This window comes from Carya illinoinensis, chromosome 9 (assembly GCF_018687715.1).
Source record: "Carya illinoinensis cultivar Pawnee chromosome 9, C.illinoinensisPawnee_v1, whole genome shotgun sequence".
Lineage (NCBI taxonomy): Eukaryota > Viridiplantae > Streptophyta > Magnoliopsida > Fagales > Juglandaceae > Carya > Carya illinoinensis.
The window spans coordinates 22451165-22472475 of record NC_056760.1 but is presented as its reverse complement, the minus strand read 5'-3'; the positions used below and the strand labels follow the sequence as shown (position 1 = coordinate 22472475).

At 37.1% G+C, this 21311-nt stretch overlaps 1 protein-coding gene across 2 annotated transcripts; it reads right to left on the bottom strand.

Annotated features, from left to right (window-relative positions):
- Nucleotides 1–381: 381 nt before the first annotated feature.
- On the bottom strand, nt 382–3851 carry LOC122277760 (G-type lectin S-receptor-like serine/threonine-protein kinase At1g11410). Of its 2 annotated transcripts, XM_043087892.1 has the most exons (7): nt 2525–3851; nt 2268–2396; nt 1849–2048; nt 1528–1738; nt 1193–1439; nt 923–1076; nt 382–843 (listed from the first exon to the last, which is right to left on the bottom strand). In XM_043087892.1, exons 1-7 carry the CDS (start codon nt 3801–3803, stop codon nt 541–543), a joined length of 2523 nt encoding a protein of 840 aa, XP_042943826.1. In that variant the 5' UTR covers nt 3804–3851; the 3' UTR covers nt 382–540. The 2 variants fall into 2 exon arrangements, with proteins under 2 accessions (XP_042943826.1, XP_042943827.1); XM_043087893.1 differs by lacking the exon at nt 2268–2396.
- Nucleotides 3852–21311: the final 17460 nt, after the last annotated feature.

Genomic DNA, 21311 nt, shown 5'->3' with positions numbered 1-21311 from the left:
TGGGCACAGCCCAAGGGGAAGAGTACGAAAGCCTAGGCATGTTATTTTGCACGAGAAACTTTAATTATGAAATTTAATATTTTTCACTGTAATTTTTAATTAAGAAAATAGATTTTATTTATAAAATATAGAGTCTTTTGTATCCTGGCACAAAAGGAAAGAAAACTTTAAAAAAGAACCATAATTCTCGTCTATCTTTATTAAAATCATTTTCCAAATGACTCACCATAAGGACAGGCGTTACAAATAGAAAGTCCTGAAATTGGCCAAATTGAAATTTGGCTAGACCTAATATGTGTTAGGATGTTAGCTTGAGTTTGGTTGGAACAAAAATTATAGGATTGTCGATTTTACTTTGATTTGAAATTTTTTCTAGAGATCTAAAATAAATTCTAAGTATATATAGATTGATATGCACGAATTTAAAGATAAGAGATTGTCTTTCTTTTTTACTGGCTTACATTTTCTACTTTGAAAAACAAACCTTACTAACACTAACTTCATAAGTACATTGCACCGATCAAATAGATCAATTAGACTTTAACGACCGTGAACCAAAGAAACTGTTACTTCATTGACAGAAATGGCTGCTTCGCTAGTTGATGTGTCTTTCCCATAGCTACTACCCATCATAACAAATGCAGGTTGTTTTGGAGAAGGAAGAGGTTTGTCATTACCCAACATTGCAACAACTGTTGACATGTTCGGCCGATCTGTTGCATATTCTTGCACGCACAAAAGCCCAATTTGAATGCATCTTGCAACTTCATTATCAGGGGTTATGTCACCCAGTGATGAATCAACTATTTCCATGGCTTTGCCTTCTTTCCATAACTCCCAAATCTACAATTAAACAACATGTTCTTGTGTTTAGGTTCAAATATTAATATAAGACAAATTATTTGCATACATTTGTACTTACATGCCCAATCAAGTTTGAGGACGGATCATCATGATGATAATAAGTACTGTTCTTTTTTCCAGTAATGATCTCCAATAGCAAAATCCCAAAGCTGTATACATCTGACTTCACTGAAAATAGTCCACGCATTGCATACTCCGGAGACATGTAACCACTATAACAACGTAATGAAATTATCATAGAACTAAAAACGATATGCTTAATGTTTTGCTCAAAAAAAAAAAAAAAAGGTTTGTGCTATAAATGTATCTTAATTTGTAGCATGCTTACTATGTTCCAACTACACGATTTGTGTTGGCTTCAAATTGGTCCCCTAACTCCCCTCCAACAATTCTAGCCATACCAAAATCTGCAATTTTTGGATGCATTGCATTGTCAAGCAGAACATTACTGGCTTTTAGATCTCTATGGATAATCCTTAATCTTGAGTCTTGATGAAGATATAAGATCCCTCGAGCAATCCCACAAATAATCTCGAAGCATTTTCCCCAATCTAACAATGACCTTTTTGTTTCATCTGAATGAAGAGATCAGATCTTTAAATTATTTGCTTGGTAGGTGTGCTGAACACTAGAAGAAGAAGCTTATGTGAAAAGAAGACATACCAAAAATAAAAGTGTCCAAACTTCGATTTGGCAAGTACTCATATATTAACATCTTTTCTTCTCCCTGAACGCAATAACCAAGAATCCTCACAAGGTTCCTGTGTTGAAGTTTAGCAATGATTGCAACTTCATTCTTGAACTCTTCTACGCCTTGTCCGGAGTATTTTGATAGTCTTTTCACTGCTATTTCCTTTCCATTGTATAAGCAACCCTGAAGCGGATACCAATTTCAACCTTAAACATTCATAATGGAATTACTGATGCATTGCACACATATAAATTGAATTTTTGCAATTTTCAAGACCTTTTCAAGGAGATTACCTTATACACCGATCCAAAACCACCTTCTCCTAGCTTGTTAGAAATAGAGAAGTTATCCGTGGCTGCAACTATCTTACTTAGGTCAAAGAATTGTAAATCTGAATTTCTCGTACTTCCATCGAGCTCCCTTCTAGTTGAAGATTCTTCAAAGGTTGTTGCAGTGGAGGTATCGCTAAAAATATACTTGTTTTGTCTTTTCTCTATCGTCAAACGTAGTTAGAAATTTTCAAAGTGCAACGTTTTAAGCAATTATGAAGTCCTTGACAAAATGAAATTGACTTAAGAAATACCCTAAAAGAGAGGAAGCAAAAGGAGGAAAATAATAAACGGAAAATTCTTGAAGGTATAGTACTTCTATGCTTAAAAATAAACAAATATTTGAAACAAAGAAACCGCTTTAAAAATCATGTTTTACTTACCCTTTATCTTCCTCATTATGAACCAATACACAATGGAAGCCACAATAAGCAGCATTATTGCAACAGAAACCACAAGAACTACCAGCTTTCCTTTATTCTGAAGAAGACCATTCTTCTTTGCATATTGAGCTAAGAAAAAGGAAAAAAGAGTGGAAAACTCAATCTTTATACGCGATTCATGAACCTAAATCTTCTTCGACTTAGATGGGACATGGAACGTGTTTTAAATATAAACAGAAGTAATAAAACTAGAGTACCTAGTGTAGTTGCATCCACACGTAGATATAAATCTTGTCCTACGTTGTAATAGACTCTCGTGTCCACCAAGTTCCCGTGCCATGTAAGGCACCCAATCCCTCCCTTTGTCTCAATTGCATTGGTGTATGCCGTACAATTACAATTCTTCAGGCACTCTTGCTTGCACTCTTTCAACGATAGACTCATGTCCACACGTGCCATCGAGGTATCCGGCAATTTCACACGTGCAAGCTTCACGAACCCTTCTCCGCTATTGCACGTAAACACTCCTTGATTCCTCTCGCACCCGCCCGAACCATCTCTCAGGAACCAATCATGGGCTGACTTGGGTTCAAACCCGGGCAAGCACGTGCACTCGAACTTTTCTGGGTTGTTCGGGTCACAGTAACTATTTGGTCCGCATTTTTGGTAGTTATCGCAATTCTCTGTCGGGAAGGTAGAATACGCGACCCACCTGTTCTCATTCCAAGTAGACCGCTCTGTGATCCCAGGTTCCTTCACCACCAAAATAGTGAAAACGTTAGGTACAGTGAGACGGTCTTCAATGGTGATCTCATCTTGATTATCCACGTAGGTGAAGTTCAAGATGAAATTCCGTTTCATTCGGGGTGCGCCGCTCCATCTTTGTCCGGTCCAAGGTCCGCCCCGCCACAAAGGAGCCCCATCCTTGTATAAGAACAGCTGCGGATACCCGGATGGATCAATCGCTAAGGTGTAGTAGCCGGTTCCCGGGTCATCCTTGGACTTCCAAGATGTCAGGGACCTGTTCAGCCCAGCCCGGCGATCGAGCCCGAATTTCATAAACGGAAGCAAAGTGTCGGTCGGAAAGTGAAAGCTCTGCCATATAGGGCGCTGGGTTTCTGGATGAACCAAAACGAGGTTCCCGGTGTCCAAGAGCCGAGCCATGGAATGGTTCGCGGAGACAACAGAAGCGTTAGTAGACGAGATAGGGATGCTTCGGTTTGTCTCGGTGAGGACGAGGTTTCCATGACCGTCGATGGAAAGGATACCGGCGGTACCATCGAGCGGATCGTCTCTGTTAGCGACCCAAACAACCGTTTGTACTGGAACTTTGTTGTACCAAATCCCGACGTAGCGACGGCTGGAATTGGCAGGCCGGCTGAAAAATCCAAGTGCAAACGTTTCTCGGTTGGAGACGAGGATGTCACCGTCTTTAAGAGGCTCGTCCGGCGTTATGGTATCTTGGGAAACGCATATTTGGAAAAGGAGAGAGAGAAGCAATAATGCAGTCAATAACAGTTTAGAAGGTGAATACATCGTTCTTCCAACCAAGCCAGTGGTGCTGGAGCATGAGTTACTTTATGGGAAAAACCCAATGAAGAGTCAAGGTTAAAAAGTAGTCATTACACTTGTGTGGTTCTATTAAAAAGTCAAGAAAAGCCAAAATCTGTAGGTTCCTTTCACTCGTGGGCTTGACTTGAAGTCTTTATTTTTTTCATGGTTTCACATAATTGATTGTATTTATTTATAAATTATTTTATTTTAAAAGAATGCAGAAGGTAGATAATTAATATCCGTGTGCATGTGCAATGACTTGTATCCAAATGCGAGATTAACTATTTTTTCTCAATCGACAATGCCCTACAATTAGATAAGTAAATTATCAGTGTGAAAGGGCAAGAATTCACTAGAAAGATCTTTATTTAAAAGCAAAACAAATAAAAGAAATAACACACATAAAATTAAAAACCTAAATTAAAGATAAAAAATAAAAATGAGAAAATTGGAATATAAAAAAATGTGTTGTGCATTCGAGAAAATATTGCTTAATTAAATCACAGGTTATAAAATTAAGCATAAATTATGATATTAACTAATTTAAATTACAATTCAGATTTATGCTTCTTCACCATTTTTCTATCTAAAATCAATAAAAATGTCAATGAAATAATTAAAATACATTAGTTCTAGATATAAAATATGCAATAATTTAGCTCAATCAGCAGGTGCTGCCACTACAAGAAATTAGGTCGTTTGCAGAGCTTAAAATCGTTGCAAAAAAGCATATAAACTGTGCATATACTCATTTCCAGCACTTTTAAATTCCTTGCACAATTGCCGCTATTATCACATCTTTTTTTCCCAAAGCAGTGAAAAAAATAGCTGCTTAAAATACTTTTAGCAGCGATTTTTTTTCCTTGCTAACCATACCAACATCGCTGTAACTGCCTGCAAGCCAATAAAGATATATCGCTGAAAAATCTTAAATACAACATTTTAAATCCTTGCAAATACTCTATAAATTGCTGCAATTGATATCCAGTATTTACAACGATTATCTTCAAAATTGTTGCAAATGCCTATTTTCAGCGTAACTTAGATGCTGAAAATGCAACTAAAATTGCTACAATCAGATAAAAAAAATGTTGCAAATGTGATTATACTGTCTGAAAAATCATTGCAGACGAGTAATTGCAGCATTACAAATCACTACAATTACTTTGAAAAGCACTGCAATTAAGAATGTAATGTCAGCGATTTATATAAAAATTGTTGGAAATGGTCATTTTCATCGTAATTTAGATGCTGAAAATGGACCCAAAAGCGTTGCAATTAGGCAAAAACTGCTGCAAATGTGATTATGCATGTATGGAAAATCATTGTTAACGTATAATTGCAGCATTTAAAAGCGCTTCATTCCCTCTAAAAAGCGTTGGAATTAAGCTTTTAATAGCAGCGATTTTTTTATTAATTCTTGCAAATTATCTTTTCCAACGTAATATAAATGCTGAAAATTCAACCAAAAGCAATGCAAATAAGTAAAAAATTGTTGCAAATGTGTCCATGACTGTATGGAAAATCGTTGTTAAAGCATAATTGCAATATCTAAAATCGCTGAAATTGCTATAAATCGTTGTAATTAAGTTCCTCAATTCTAGCGAGTTATTGAGAAATTGTTGGAAATAATATTTTTCAATGCAATAAAAATGCTGAAAATAGGCTAAAAGCGCTGCAAAAACGGATAACAATGTAGATAAAATCGTTGTTAAAGTGTAATTGCAGTATTTTGGATCGCTATAAATTCCTCAAAATAGCTGGAATAGAGGGAATTAATTGCAGCGATTTATTTAAAAATTGTTGCAAATAATAAGATGCAACGTAATAAAAATGCTGAAAAATTTGAATAAAGCGCTGCAATTAGGAAAAACTGTTGCAAATTTGGGAAGTCCATGTCTGAAAAATAGTTGTTAAAGTATAATTGCAGCATTTAAAATCGCTGCAATTACTCTGAAAAGTATTGCTATTAATTTTCTAGCCTTTTTTTTTTCTCGTTATCTCGGCTGTTACGTTGGTTATATATATATAGATAACCATATTTTTCAAACTTAGTGAGAAATATAATGAACTATTTAGTAATGTTCACATATTTAATCAATTTATTACCTAGGCTGAAATAATCAATTAACTTTTTCTTAATACCTTAAACTTCACTTAATTTAAGTAATTTAATTGTTGTCAATTAACAACAATTAATTACATAACTTCATTGGCATCACCACAAGTTTAATGATCCTACATGAACCATTCACACATAAACCTATGAGCAATTCTATTCCATTGCGATATAACACTTATAGTTTTGATAACACCTAATTTAGAAATACGAAACATAGAGGAAAATCCTTTCATTACTTTCATTATAGGAAAAAACCTTTTTCATCGAATATAATAAATCAAATACATTCATTCATCTAAACCCAGTGAGAAATTCACATTAATGTAGTTATGGGCTATATACATTGGGGTGGACCAATTTCTACTTGCAAAACCTATAGTACTTACAAACTACTAAATATATAGATCCCATTTCTTACTCCTAAACATTAATTGAAAATCTTCAATGCAGCATATTTGTATACAAGTTACCCACCATATATTTTTACCTAACACAAGAGGCAGAAAAAATTCACCATATTGGTGGGCTAATATAATATGAAAAGAAACATGTAGAGATTAATCTAAATAGAAATTGTCTCCATTAAAATATGCATACTAAATTCTCCATTTTCAAACCTGGTTGGTCTTTTTCCTGTGTGCGTTTATAACAGAAAATATACATTTAAAGCCATATTAAATCTGGGAAAAAAAAAACCAATTTTACAAGCTATAAATTTTGTTATATCAGTTTGCTAAGAACCCAAAATGACAGCTGCCTCTAAAACCATGTTTAGAAGTGTGTTTGTAGAGTTGCAAGTAAATTTTTCAGAAAAATTTGATAAATAATCTCAAGTCGTACAACTTCCTAATATGGACTTGTAATTACACTTAAAGTATATATTGACAACTATTAACAACAAAGTGCATAAAAACAGTTGCCTTACAAACATATTCCAACATGCACACCAGTAATCATCACCCACAGACAGCTCTAACATATTCATTTGAGCAATACACAACCCAAAAAGAGTGCTCCAAGGTAGCATATTTGTATACAAGTTACCCACCATTTATTTTTCCCAACACAAGAGGTAGGAAAAACTCACCATATTGGTGGGTTAATATAATATGAAAAGAAACATGTAGAGATTTATCTAATTAGAAATTGTCTCCAACAAAATATGCATACTAAATTCTCCATTTTTCAAAACTGGTTGGTCTTTTTCCTGTGTGTGTTTATAAGAGAAAAATCGTAAGTAAAGCGATATTGAGTCTGAAAACAAAAAACCCATTTTACTTATAAATTCTGAGTATATCAGTTTGCTAAGAACCCAAAAATTGCTGCCTCTAAAATATATTTAGAAGTGTGTGTCTGTAGGGTTGCAAGTAAATTTTTCAAGTTTGATAAATAATCTCAAGTCATACATGTTATTAATATGGACTTGTAATTACACTTAGAGTATATATTGACAACTATTAATGGTCAAATTGCATAAAAACAGACCCATACAAACATATTCCAACATGTACACTTGTATACAATCATCACCCACAAACAGCTCTAACAGAAACATTTCAGCAGTACACAACCCAGAAAAAGTGCTCCAAGGCAGCATATTTGTATATAAGTTACCCACCATTTATTTTTTCCAACACAAGAAATATTGAAAAAACTCACCATATTGGTGGGTTAATATAATATGAAAAGAAACATGTAGAGATTCATCTAATTAGAAATTGTCTCCAACAAAATATGCATACTAAATTCTCCATTTTTCAAAGTTGGTTAGTCTTTTTCCTGTGTGTGTTTATAATAGAAAATATACATTTAAAGCATGACAAGTCTGAAAAACTATACCCATTTTACAACTTATAAATTCTGAAATTATCAGTTTGGTAACAACCCAAAAATTGCTGCAACAAACATATTTTTAGAAGTGTACGTCTGTAGAGCTGCAAGTAAATTTTTCAAGTTTGAATACTTAATCTCAAGTCATACATTGAGTGAATATGGACTTGTAATTACAGTTAGAGTATATATTGACAACTATTAACAACAAAATGCATAAAAACAGACCCTTTATGCACACCTGTAATCATCACTCACAAACAGCTCTAACATATTCATTTCAGCAGTACACAACCCAGAAGTATGTGCTCCAACGTAGCATATTTGTATACATACTTAACCACCATATATTTTTACCCAACACAAAACTTTGAAAAGCTCATAAGATTGTTGGGTTAATATAATATGAATCGAAATAGCGAATTTCAACTAACTATAAATGCTCTCCAACAAAATATTCATACTAAATTTTCCATTTTTCAAAACTGATTGGTCTTTTTCCTGTGTGAAAAAAAAAAAAAAAAACCATTTTAGGCTTGGAAATTCTGTTTATGTCAGTTTAAGTAAAAACCCAAAAATTGTTGCCCCTAAAATATTTTGCTAAAGTGTGCGTCTGTAGAGTTGCAAGTTAATTTGAAAAGTTTGATAAATAATCTCATTACATACTGAGAATGAGAATGGACTTGTAATTACAGTTAGAGTATATATTGACAACTATTAACAACAAAATGCATAAAAACAGACCCATATAGGGATATTCCAACATGCTTGAACCTGTAATCATCACCCACATACAGCCCCCCCCCCCCCCCCCAGCAATGCCAAAAGTCTGGTTCTAATCGTCGTTTCTAAGAAAAGTCATCTAGACCCATAAGAAGGATGGAGAAAAAGAGGAGAAAATACAATCTACTGCAATCTTTTTCGTCTAAAATTGACTATCTAAACTTGATCCAAAAAGCTGACACTATGGGTATATGCAAGGGCATATTCCAGCTTAAAAACAACAACCAATTGGTTAACTCCCAGCGTGCGTATAATTATTTAAACAAAAACATTAAAAATTAACCCATCTAACTAGATCATCATATGATTATTCTGCTCCTGATATAGTATTCATTCACTTAATGTAACCCCAATTGGAGAAAAAATGTACTTTTCATTTAATACTTTAGCCTGGAAGTTGGAGATACATATCTTTAAGACTATGCCTTAGGCAAATGCTATATGTTTTAAGGACCAATGGTGAAGCTTTGCTTTAAGCCATAACAAAGGGGTGATCTTTTTGACCATGCACTCAGCCCCTTGGGTCTTTTTGGTGACTCAACAATTCTTGTTCTATTCCTTTAAACAGGGAAGAATAGTTGATATCATTGTTCTATTTGATGGTATTTATCCTTTACTTTTTACATTCTTTGTAGGATTGATTATTTTGATTAAATGTTAGGGATGCATACTAGATGTTCCCTCTCCCCTCTATTTTTCCAAAAACATTCATCCAAAATTTGGTACAAAGTGGTGAGCTATCTCTAGCTAACTTTAGAATAATATGTTGCTTTTGCACGCAATGGTGAATGCAGGAGAAATTTCAGGTAATGAGATTATTCAATGTTGTCACACCATTGCCCTTATCAACCTCAACCATCTCCTCATACTCCTTAAAGTCATCCAAATCATTGCTAGCATATTGAAAATAACTGAAAAATTAGGCTTAATCCAGGTCACAAATAAGTTTAAAGGGATCTATTGTGGCTCGTTTTTTCCTCCAAAGAAAACTAGCAAATTCCCTTATTGAACAAATGAACTTTCAAGCATATGCTCTACATCAATTTAGAGCACCACGCCCATGTGACATTCAGAACCAAAACAGCCATTATGAATTATCTAAATCATATCAACCATTGTGAAGAGTAGCAAAAACTTATACAGATATCCAATTTTTTAGAGAGAATAAAGTGGGAAGTGTGTACCTCAAAAAATAACCATGCTCAACAGCAATCCTCACATGATCCTTACATGCCCGTTCAATCTATATTGAACGGATAGCCCATTAATATCACAATCATAGTTTTAAACGATGATGAGAATATAAATAAAAACACAAGAAAGTAAGAGGAAATGGGCTTAATGGAGAGGGTAACAGCCATGTAGAGAACATCTAACATATCAGGAAATTATGCCTAAATCCACTTCTGACCATGTCAAATAAACACACATGATATGTGTTTTCATATCTGAATCTCCAACTATCTCGTACATAATCATATGTACATGATGGCTCAATCTTTTCGTATGCAAAAAGGTTTGAAAGGAATGACATAATAATACTCAAGGTCAGAAACCCTCTGCTTACACACAAATGCTATGTGATCCAAGCCCAATTACTATTGGAGAGCATTCTTACACAGATGCTATGTGACATAAGAAGTACTATTGGAAATAAAATCAAGTAAAATTATTATCCTTACAATCACTACCAAAGAAACCTCTTATCCCCAGTAAAAATACACAGAATTTTAAAAAATATCCCATTTCCCTTCTAATTACATGCATGAGTGGTTTTATCATGAAATTACATTCATAAGATATAATACAAAAAAGACACAGAGAGCTACCCCATTATGCACTATGGGTGATCAGATGTATTGTTTTTCTTTCTTTACTTCTTCGCATATATATACAAATTCTGTGTGTCTAGGAGCCTTAACAAATGAGTAAGAAACATAAACTGTCCAAACTATAAATTAAAGTAACGCATGCATCATTGTTCAGCATATCATTCAACATAACAGCACACCAACCTTTAATTAGCATCAAAACTGGAAAATTCTAGATGAAAGAAAATGGTCACCCACATTAAGCTGGTGTGCATCCAGTTTGGCAGTCCAACTGCTCCATCAAAATGGTTGTTCCTGAAATAAATGAACAGTCATTTAAGGCCTATTAGTATATCAGAAAATTTAATGTTAATATAGAGAACAAAAAATATAATTTTGTAGAAGGCACAACGTAATGTGTAAAATGAGAGTATGAGAAGGGATCTTGCAATTACATAACTTCTATCTAGTAAAATCTCCTGCATGGACAATAAGAACCTTCTCTTAATGGCTGTTTATGGTGCTTCAAAGCATTTTGAGCCCACATTTTGTAGAAAACAACTTACACAAGTAATCCCCCCACTGCCCAAATGCCTCCCACTGAAAAGCCTTACATTCTTTATATATATATATATTGGTTTTCATTTATAGTTTGGCCACCCACCATCTCCCACTACCAAAAATATCCCCAAAATACTCAAAAAATCCATCAAGTTGATTTCTTGGCCATGCTCACTAAGTCTCTCCACAAGACTAGAGAGACTCGGTGTTGCCATGAAAGTTCTAAAAAAATGTTTGCAACATATGATCAGTAGCATTTTGCCTCTCACGAAGAGTTTGCATTTCACATATCACTTGATCAAGCTTCGTCTTGTAATGGTCGGCATCTTTCTTGTACTTCTCATCATCTGTCTTATGTTTTTCAATTAAAGCAAGATACTCTCTTTCTTTTTGGGTGTTCCGTTGTCTTGTCGACTCCGGGATGACTATCTCTCCTAACCCCCTTGCTGCTGCCTCATCGTTGCGTTGCTCAGGCTCTAGACCATCCATCTTGCTGACCATCTCATTGTGCATATGTAATATTTAAAATGAGCGGTGTTAAGTCGTGGTATGAAAGGTGAATAGGACACACTCAAATATAAATTTGGAAACCATCCTTGCATGAAACACACAACTTCAAGAAATATCATACTCACATAAGTGTTTTTCAGTTACTGACGTGACAAATTTACCATTCTTCTTTGACCAGTGAGTCTCCTTATAGAACTCCACCAAATTCGCAGTAGTAGCCCGCTACAAATGTGTGTAATTGTACAGGTAATTATTCAATCAGAAACATTGAATAATTAACATATTTATTCAAAAGGAATGACCAGTTTTATAGAAAAACCCTACGGTCAAACCACATAAACACGAGATCCAAAACCTCTAAAGACCTTCATACCTTACGATGCAAATGAGTAGACATGTACATTTCTTAACAATAATGGCATAATTCGTATGCTATTTGAGTAGAACAATACCACCTCTACCATTAAAAGGTGTTCATTTATATAGTAATTGTAATGCATCATCCTCCTCGTCTGAATCTTCTCTCATTTTATATAAGATGTCATTTTAACCAATTATTATTTCGTATGCTAACTAAGCTGCCCCTAGCTCTATTTTACAACATTCTAATTATTTCAATTAACACAAATGTATATACTGTTAGAGGGATTAATGGTACCAACTATTTTTATTTTTTCAGGAAACAACCATTTAATGTGTTATCAAACTTGAGATAACCTTCACCAACATGATTCTTCATATATTCCACACCTTTACAAATGTCATCATAAATTAGTGGCCATGCAGCAAATGGGTTGTGCACAATGTTATAGAACTACATGTATTATGCAAATACATGACTAGGTTGAAATCAATTGAAAGACTATACCTTCTCCTCCATTAGCCTAACAAACGATTTGCGGCTTGCTTTGTGGTTAATGGTTAGCGCTTTCCTATTCTCCCAATTTTGTTTTGCAATTTTCTTAATTAAGTGGCACCCAAAATCAGCATTTGAAAATTGCATAATAAACACAGTAAGGATAGACTCATTAAATTCTACCAGATTGTTATTAATTTAACTAATATATACCTTGAATTCCTCACTTCCCCACCTCTCACACAGCTTAACCCAGACTTGCAAGTCAACCATGGTACTGCCAGCAGCCAATGCTTCCTCGTGACTACCGTACGATTCATACTTTTTGTGTAATTCATGGTGGAATGCATTGAACCGCTTATGCAACTGCTTCCTGATGGTCAGTCTATGATTCTCTTGATCCCAATCTAATGCAAAGTCACCCTGCATGGATGAACATCCAAGGTTAACACAAACCAATAATTGTGTACACCCACTAACATTATCTCAAAATAAATCTCGATATATCTTACTCTCACACGGTTGATCAACTCATCCTTTTGTGCCTGCAGCACATTAGTCCATCTCGCATAGCTCATGTCGTAATGCTGTTTTATGATTTGCATTACCCGTGTCGTGAACATTGCTGCGTTTGAACAACACGGTATTGTTTCACCGTCATTAATCTTCAAAATCACGGGGCTATACTTCCTCAACTTCTCGAACTCAATACACTTAGCTGGCCCACATCTCTGTTCGGGCTGTTCTTGGTTTGCTGTGGGCATCGTGGGGGTAGTCAAATCTTTTCTTCAGCAAACAAAAACTTACTATAAGTCTTCAAATAAAAACTTTTGCTATTTACACATAAATGAGTAATGTATTGAGAAAAGAACAAGAATAATGATTGTATCAGTATTGTCTCCATTAGGTGGGGGTTCTCTTAAGGGTGATGGTTCTCCCAAACTGAGTTCTTCCCACTAGGAGTCCTCGGTAAGCCCACTACAAAATCCATCGTGATGTCGTCCCACTTCCACTCAGGAATAGGGAGGGATTGGAGCATTCCAGCGGGTCTTTGATATTCTGCCTTGAGTTGACGGCATGTGTGGCATCCCTCAATATACAAGGCAATATCCTTCTTCATTCCTTCCCACCAATATTTTTTCTTCAAGTCCCGATACATCTCCGTACTACCAGGATGAACTAAATAAGGAGCCGCATAAGCTTCTGCCATGATCCGCTCCTTGAATTTTGAATCTTTGGGGACTACTCTACGATCTCGGAACCGAAGAATTTCATCTTTATCCATACTATAATGCAACGGCCCTCGAGATTTTCTGACTCTTTTTCTGATATCCAATAGCTTCGGATCCTTCCTTTGAAGAGTCTTCAATTCCTCAAAATTAGCTACTCTAATATCAAGAATTGAAGATAATATCTCCTCTTGCTGTGAACTTTCAATAAGGAGTCTTCTCATCCCACAAAGTAAAGAATCCAATTCTGACGATTCGGCTTCATCTTCCAAGTGCGACTTTCGACTCAAAGCATCCGCAACTATATTTGCCTTCCCCGGATGATACTTGATCTCGCACTGGTAGTCACTGATTAACTCTAGCCATCGCCTCTGCCTCATGTTCAGATTCTTTTGAGAAAACAAGTGTTTCAAACTCTTATGATCGGTGTATACTTCGCAAACTTCCCCATACAAAAAGTGCCACCAGATCTTAAGAGCAAACACAATCGCAGCCAATTCTAAATCATGCGTCGGATAATTCTTCTCATGATCCTTTAGCTGACAAGATGCGTAAGCAACAACCCGTCTCTCCTGCATAAGGACACAACCCAATCCAAATTTTTGACGCATCGCTGAAGACTACAAATGGCTTGTGCAGTTCTGGAAGTGCCAACACTTGTGCAGTTGTCAACCTGTTCTTCAATTCTTGGAAGCTTCTCTCACACTTATCTGACCAAATAAATTCTGCATTCTTTCTAGTCAAAGCAGTGAGAGGCTCAGATAAGTGAGAAAATCCCTCCATAAATCTTCGGTAATATCCGGCAAGTCCCAAGAAACTCTGGATCTCACGCACGGTCGTCGGACGCTGCCATGACAAAATGGCTTCCACCTTACTAGGATTAACAGCCACCCCGTTTCGGGAAATCACATGCCCAATAAACTTGACTTCCTCCAACTAGAATTCACATTTGTTGAGCTTAGCATATAACTAGTGTTCTCTCAATTTCCCAAGAACTAGACGAAGATGATAAACATGCTCTTCAAAATCTCGAGAATAAATTAAAATATCATCAATGAACATTACCACAAAGGAATCCAAATAAAGTCGAAATACCTGATTCATTAAATCCATAAAAGCAGCAGGGGCATTGGCTAACCCAAAATGCATCACCTTAAATTCATAATGCCCATATCTCGATCTGAAAGCAGTGTTGGGTACATTCTTGTCTCTTATCCTCAACTGGTAGTATCCTGATCTCAAATCGATCTTTGAGAATACAGCTGCTCCTTGAAGCTGATCAAACAAATCGTCGATCCGTGGAAGAGGATATTTATTCTTGATGGTCACCTTATTTAATTTTCGATAATCAATGCACATTCTAAGGGTACCATCTCTCTTTTTAACAAACAGCACTGGCGCACCCCACGGCGAAGTACTTGGTTGAATGAACCCCTTATCTACCAGTTCTTGCAACTGAACATTCAACTCTTTTAATTCAGCTGGTGCCATACGGTAAGGGGCTTTATGTATAGGGGCCGCTCCAGGTTCCAAGTCAATAACAAACTCCATTTTACGAACAGGGGGTAGCCCAGGCAAATCATCCACGAACACGTCAGGAAATTCTTCCACAACTGGGATATCTACTAATGACTTCTTCTCAGGTGACGTAGACACCATTTAGAATAAGAAGGCATCCACTCCACAAGCAATCTCTCTTCTCGCTTGAATTGCCGATATAACTACCGGCTTTTCTTTTAGCTTACTCCCCGCAAATTCCAAATAATCACCATCTGGGAGCTGAAAGCTAATTACTCGACTTCTGAAATTAATACTTGCAGAATATCAATATAGCCAATCCATCCCAAGGATAATATCAAATCCCAGCAGTTTAAATACAACCAAATCTGCATCCAGAAACCTTCCACCAAAATTCAAAGGACAACCCAAAGCAACTTTGGAACACCACACCACTTTTTGGTAAAGCCACTACCAATGACTTTGGCAAAGGTTCCGTAACCAAATTACATATCTGAGCGAAAGTGAAAGATACAAACGACTGAGATGCACCCGAATCAAACAAAGTGCAAGCATAAAATTCATATAAACGAACTCTCCCTGAACCAATTACATCAACCAATGAAATCCAAATACAAAGAAGAAACCAAAACACACCAAAAATCAAATCCAACATTAAATTAAATCCATACCTGTAATCACTCCAGCATCATGGGTCGCTGGTGCCTCATCATCAACATCTCCGGGTGTAACAGCATAAACCCGGGCTTGCACTGTTTGCCTTTGATTTGTTATTCCACCACGTCTACCTTCACGGCTTCCTTGAACTCTAACAGGGCACTCACGAGCGAAATGTCCCTCTTGGCCACAATGGTAACAATGGGTTCCACCACCTAGGCGGCACTCACCCTCATGAGCTCTATTACATCTTCCACAAACTGGCACCTGTCCTCCCATACGCACTCCCGAGGCTGCTTGTGGTTGAGTCCCGGTCCACTGAACAAATTTATGAGGTGAACCCGAACTACTTCCTTCACCAGTAAAACTCTGCCTCTTTTGTCCTGGAGGGGAGCCTATACTCAAATTAATCTCTCGCTCTGCAAGAGTGGCTAAGTCAACCAATTCCTGAAAAGTGCCAATCTGGTAGCAGACTACCATTCTGTGTATGTCAGGATGCAGACCCTCCTGGAAATGCTCGGCCTGCATCTCCTCCGTGGCGATGAGGTGGGGAGCAAATTGCCCAAGCTCTACAAATCTTCGGGTGTACTGTTCCACGGTCATACTCTCTTGGACCAAGCTTGTGAACTCTCTTGCTTTTTGCCGCCTCACAGAAGCAGGAAAGAATCGATCATGAAATTCTTTCTTAAATCGCTGCCATGACACAGCGGCGAAAGACCCCAATTCTGACTCTAGCATTACTCTTTTCATATCCCACCACTCAGAAGCAGTGCCTTGCAACAGATAGCTGGCATAAAGTACTTGTTGTACCTCCGTGCAACCACATACTTCAAATATTCTTTATAATCTCTGACCCACTTTCCAGCCCGAAGTGTATCCTCTTCTCCCATGAAGGGTTGAGTTCTATGCGCTAGAAAGAGCTCATAGGTGCATCCAGCTTGCACCACGCCACTAGGCCCTCCTTGTTGTAGCCAAGGCCTCCTTGTTGTGGCTTAAAATTTTGCTGCATGAACTCAGTCATTTGCCTTAGCGCTTGGGCTATAGCATCATCTCTTGGCGTATCGTCCCGAGGCTCTTGAGTAGACTTTCTTGGCCTAACCATCTTCCTGCCACAATACAACCTTTGACCCCCTTTAAGAAAAACGAATAAAACCAACAACATAAATCCAAAATCGAAACCACATAACAAGAAAACAAAAAGAAACCAACATGCAATAACATAACTAATTAGATAAATACAAGTAAACTAGCTCAAATAAATTCAAATCAAATAAAACATATCAAATAGCAACTTTACTTAAAATAAATTTAAAATCACAACTTTAAAAACTTTCTGGTACTACACCTACGGGAATGTGGTTTTACGCAGAGCCAAACCGTTCTGATACCACCTGTGACACCCCCAAATCCCACGTACGGACACGGGAAAATCGAGACGTCGGGATGATGACAACACGGGTCATTACCCTATTGCCAAGTGCCAAGTGTGTATACATGCAACAAGTGTGCAAAAGAAAACACGCAGCGGATAAACAAAGTCATATAACTAAGTACCAGAATTTTTCTTTGTTTAATACAAATCCGTTCAAAATATACATAATAAAATATTACAAGCCACGAATATCGTTTCAAACCAAAATACAAAGCATAAACTCCAAATCAATACTCCGGCAAAGCCGCCTCCTCGAGCTCAGCCTCCTCCTCCTCCTTGACCTCTGCATCAAAATCTACGGTACCAAAAATGGTGCTGCAGGTAAGTAAGATCCAAACGCCACTAGATAAAAACATATTAAACTCAAACAATATGCATTAAAGAATGCAATGCACATAACCCATATAACACATTTTTTCACACACACCAAAAATCCCATTTAGCCCCAAAAACTTATTACCTTCCAACTTACGCCAAAAGTCTCATTTGGCCCAAATCCAACTCAATTCAATAACCAATTAATCCGAATGCACCATGACCTCCCCTAGGGGTCATCCGCATACCTTGGCTCCCATCGTCACATCACGAGTAACGACCATGCGTGTGACTTCGTAACGAGTGATGCCCAGTTTCGCGCCCTGCGCGTACGTAGCCAAGCATCTTCTAGCCCTCGCCAGCGAAGGGCCACAGAGTCGGTACGAGAGCGTTACCATCCTGCCCGCTCCCATTGTCGCCCAACGACAACTCAGGGGACGTCACTCAGTATATTACGCTCCCGAGTGACCAGAGGAGCTCTACCGAGATAATACCCCATCTCTGCTTGGGGTCATGATACACACGCACCCGAAAATCTATTTACACAAATAAAACTGGATTTTCTCAATTTAAATAAAATGCACATGAATGCATCGTGCAATGCACACCTCAAGATACCAAACATCCAACTAATCACAAAAACAACAAAACCAAGCAACTCCGTCCTTAATCCATCCGACCCCGAACTCCTCGGACTCAGTCCGGAATCAACCAACTAGTCAAATAATTTATTGTAAGAGCAAAAATATATTTAAATCTAAAATAGAGTTTGGAAAATACTTACAGTGCTATAAGGTATTTTTCGAAAGATCACGACGTTGCAAACGGCGGAGAAAAAGCAACGTAACAGTGTATTTTACACTGTGGCCGTGGGTTGTAAATTACCCACTTTCAAACGGGGACAAACCAAGACAAAAAATTGATAGGGAATGGCTTAGAGATGTTTATGAAGCCAATGGAAGTGAGTTTTATCCGTGGGTGGTGGTGGAAATGGCGGTGGAAGTGAAAAAAGGGGCAGATCGGAGTTGAGCTCGTGGGAGCTGCTCCAGCAACGGATCGGGACCGGAATTGGATGGGTTAGGACGGCAAGAGGTAGGGGATGAAGTGGTGAAAAGGTGGTGGCTGGAGGTAGAGCGACGGCACCGAAAACGGCCAAAAGCCGTGCGGCTTAGATGGGCTATAGGGGGTTAACGGCAGCACAAGAGGGGCTGGTTTTTGGTGGGGTGGTTCACCGGCCGGTGGGGGATTTTTCTGGGTGGGCGGTGCCGGCCACATCGCCGGCGAGCGGCGGGTCTGGGTGGCACAAGCAACCGGCAATAGAGAGAAAGAGAGAAGGTGTGCTGCGCGCGGGAGGAGAAGGAAAAAGAAGAAGAAGAAAAGAAAGAAAGAAGAAAAGAAGAAAAGGAAAAAGAAAAAAGGAAAAAGGGAAAAAGAAAAAGAGAAAAGAAAAGATGAAGAAAGAAAATAAGGTCCAGTCCTCACTTCTGGAGTCCAAAAACTGATCCAATGAAAACGATTTTAAAAACCATAAAACGACTAAAATAAATTAAACACCACATCAAACTAAAATAAAACCAATTAAAATACAATAAGTTAAAATAAAAGAACTAATATATTAATTAAATTAAAATACTCCTTCAGTGAAAATACACGTAAAAACGGGATATCACAAATACGTGATATATTAATCTAATTAATCGTCAAAACCATATATCAAAAACTTGTTAATGGTAACTCCTAATATGTTGCACTTCTGTCCACAAGCATTTGATGAGTTTTAACAACAATTTTTCTAGTTAACTTCTCAAATGTTTCCAACCAATGTGTGAGTTTATACGGATAAATAGATTGACCAATTTGGAGCTGGAATTAGCTATCATTACAACTATATTCATAATGGGGCCATTCAGGATCTATAACTTTTTTAAAAAATTAATGATTAAGAAATAATTCATTACTTGATCCAACTTAGTCTATAAAAACTAACTGTAGCACTTTGTTGAAACGAACATACATGTATTTCTTTGTTATATATATTGTCCACATACTCGTTACAAAAAAGATAAACGATGGAGTGGAAGGGCATCAACAAATGGGCTGCTTGTCTAAGATGACCTAGACTCGTCGTCTGTGGATAAGTCCTCCTCATCTGAATATTCCCCATCATCAGATGCATAGCTTGAACTAGAAGCAATCATGCCATCGTCAATAAAGTCTGATACACGCATGTTTTGCCCAACCGAACTGGTCACTTCTTGTGCATCAATGACCATAGGTTCTACGACATTCCTATTCAATGGAGTAGACATTGGACATGCATCACACTACAATAGTGCATAATCATATGATGCCTCATTTTCTTGATAGACATCATCATCACTTGATGATCCATCAAGTTCTCCTAACACTCTCGGCATTGGTGGAATGTCATATACATTCATATTCATGTACTTCTGCACCACAAACCATCTCCCTATCGCCCTTATATCTCTAATGTAGAAACACTGTGAAGCTTGGCATGCCAACACAAATGGTTCATCCTTATACCAAGTCCTGTCCATATTGATACTGGTCATATGGTTATCAACTCGCACCCCTCGTCTTTTATCACCAACGTCAAACCAATCACATATGAAGTACACCTGACGCCTTCCCATGTAGTGTAACTCCACGATATTATTAATAACACCATAGAAGTCAACATTATTAGTACTTTCATCCCCAATTACCAACATCCCTGAATTTTGTGTCCACTACCGAAATTCACGTTGTTTCGTATGGAACCTTTTGCCATTTATAATGCACGCAGCATAGGATGCAACCCACAGTTCAGGCCTGCAAGCTAACGCATACAAATCAACGTTCACATTAAGTGGGTTGGTTATACGCTGCTCCTAAACCTACAACAATATTGTAGAAAAGTCATTACTTATAGTTTCTTGAACAAAGTAAAAAAGGCTCGAGTTTATCTAACTAGGGAGGCAACAATCTAACTTACTCGTTTCTTCAACCAAGTTGGAAACTCAGTTTGATGTGTTCGATCGATACAATTTGGGCTATGCACTTTACATTTTTTATAGTTGTTGCCCAGATAACTAACACAAGAGGGGGTGAATTGAGTTGTATTAAAAAAATAACAATTATAAATCAAATATACAATATAAAATATAAACAAAATACGAAATAGTAATAAATATAAAGAGTAAGGGTAAGAGAGAAGCAAACTCAGTATCTTAACGAGGTTCGGCCCCACTGCCTACGTCCTCGCCTCAAACTACCCCTTGAGGATTCCCAAATTCACTATTCAACCTCCTTCAGCTGGAGATTCAGGTGGAGATAGAAACCTATTACACCTTTGAACAACACCGCTACAAAGGATCTGTATAAAACACCCTCTACACTTGCAATCACCTTACATATAGTGATTCAACTATTCCCTGTGTAGAACACTTTTTACACGCACAAGGGTTATACACACCCTTTTACTGATACAAGAGCTGATAGTGGGTAGGTTATCAGAAAACACTCCTCAATGAGTGAAATAAGAACAATACAGCGCAAACTATATCTCTCTCAAAATGAACAAGGATTAAGGCTCAATGCTTAGAGAAGAGAGAATGAAAGATTTGAATGAATGTTGTATACTCTGGATGTTGTAAATGTGAAGCTCTCAAATGATCTATTTATAGGCATATGAGACTTCATATTCAAATTTAAAAAGATTCACATGTCAAAAACAACATCATTCACTTTTTCAAAAAATTCAAATAAAAGGTTCTTCTTTTTCAATTGTCAAAGACAACATTATTCATTTTTCAAAAACTTCAAACCTAATTTTTTACTTTTGGCATGTGACAAAAGGAGCA

Coding starts and splice junctions, on each gene's coding strand:
- LOC122277760 (XM_043087892.1), bottom strand. CDS start 3,803: ATGTATTCACCTTCTAAACTGTTATTGACTGCATTATTGCTTCTCTCT. Junction 1,077..1,192: donor AATCGTGTAGTTGGAACATA/GTAAGCATGCTA, acceptor ACGTTGTTATAG/TGGTTACATGTCTCCGGAGT. Junction 844..922: donor CCTCAAACTTGATTGGGCAT/GTAAGTACAAAT, acceptor GTTTAATTGTAG/ATTTGGGAGTTATGGAAAGA.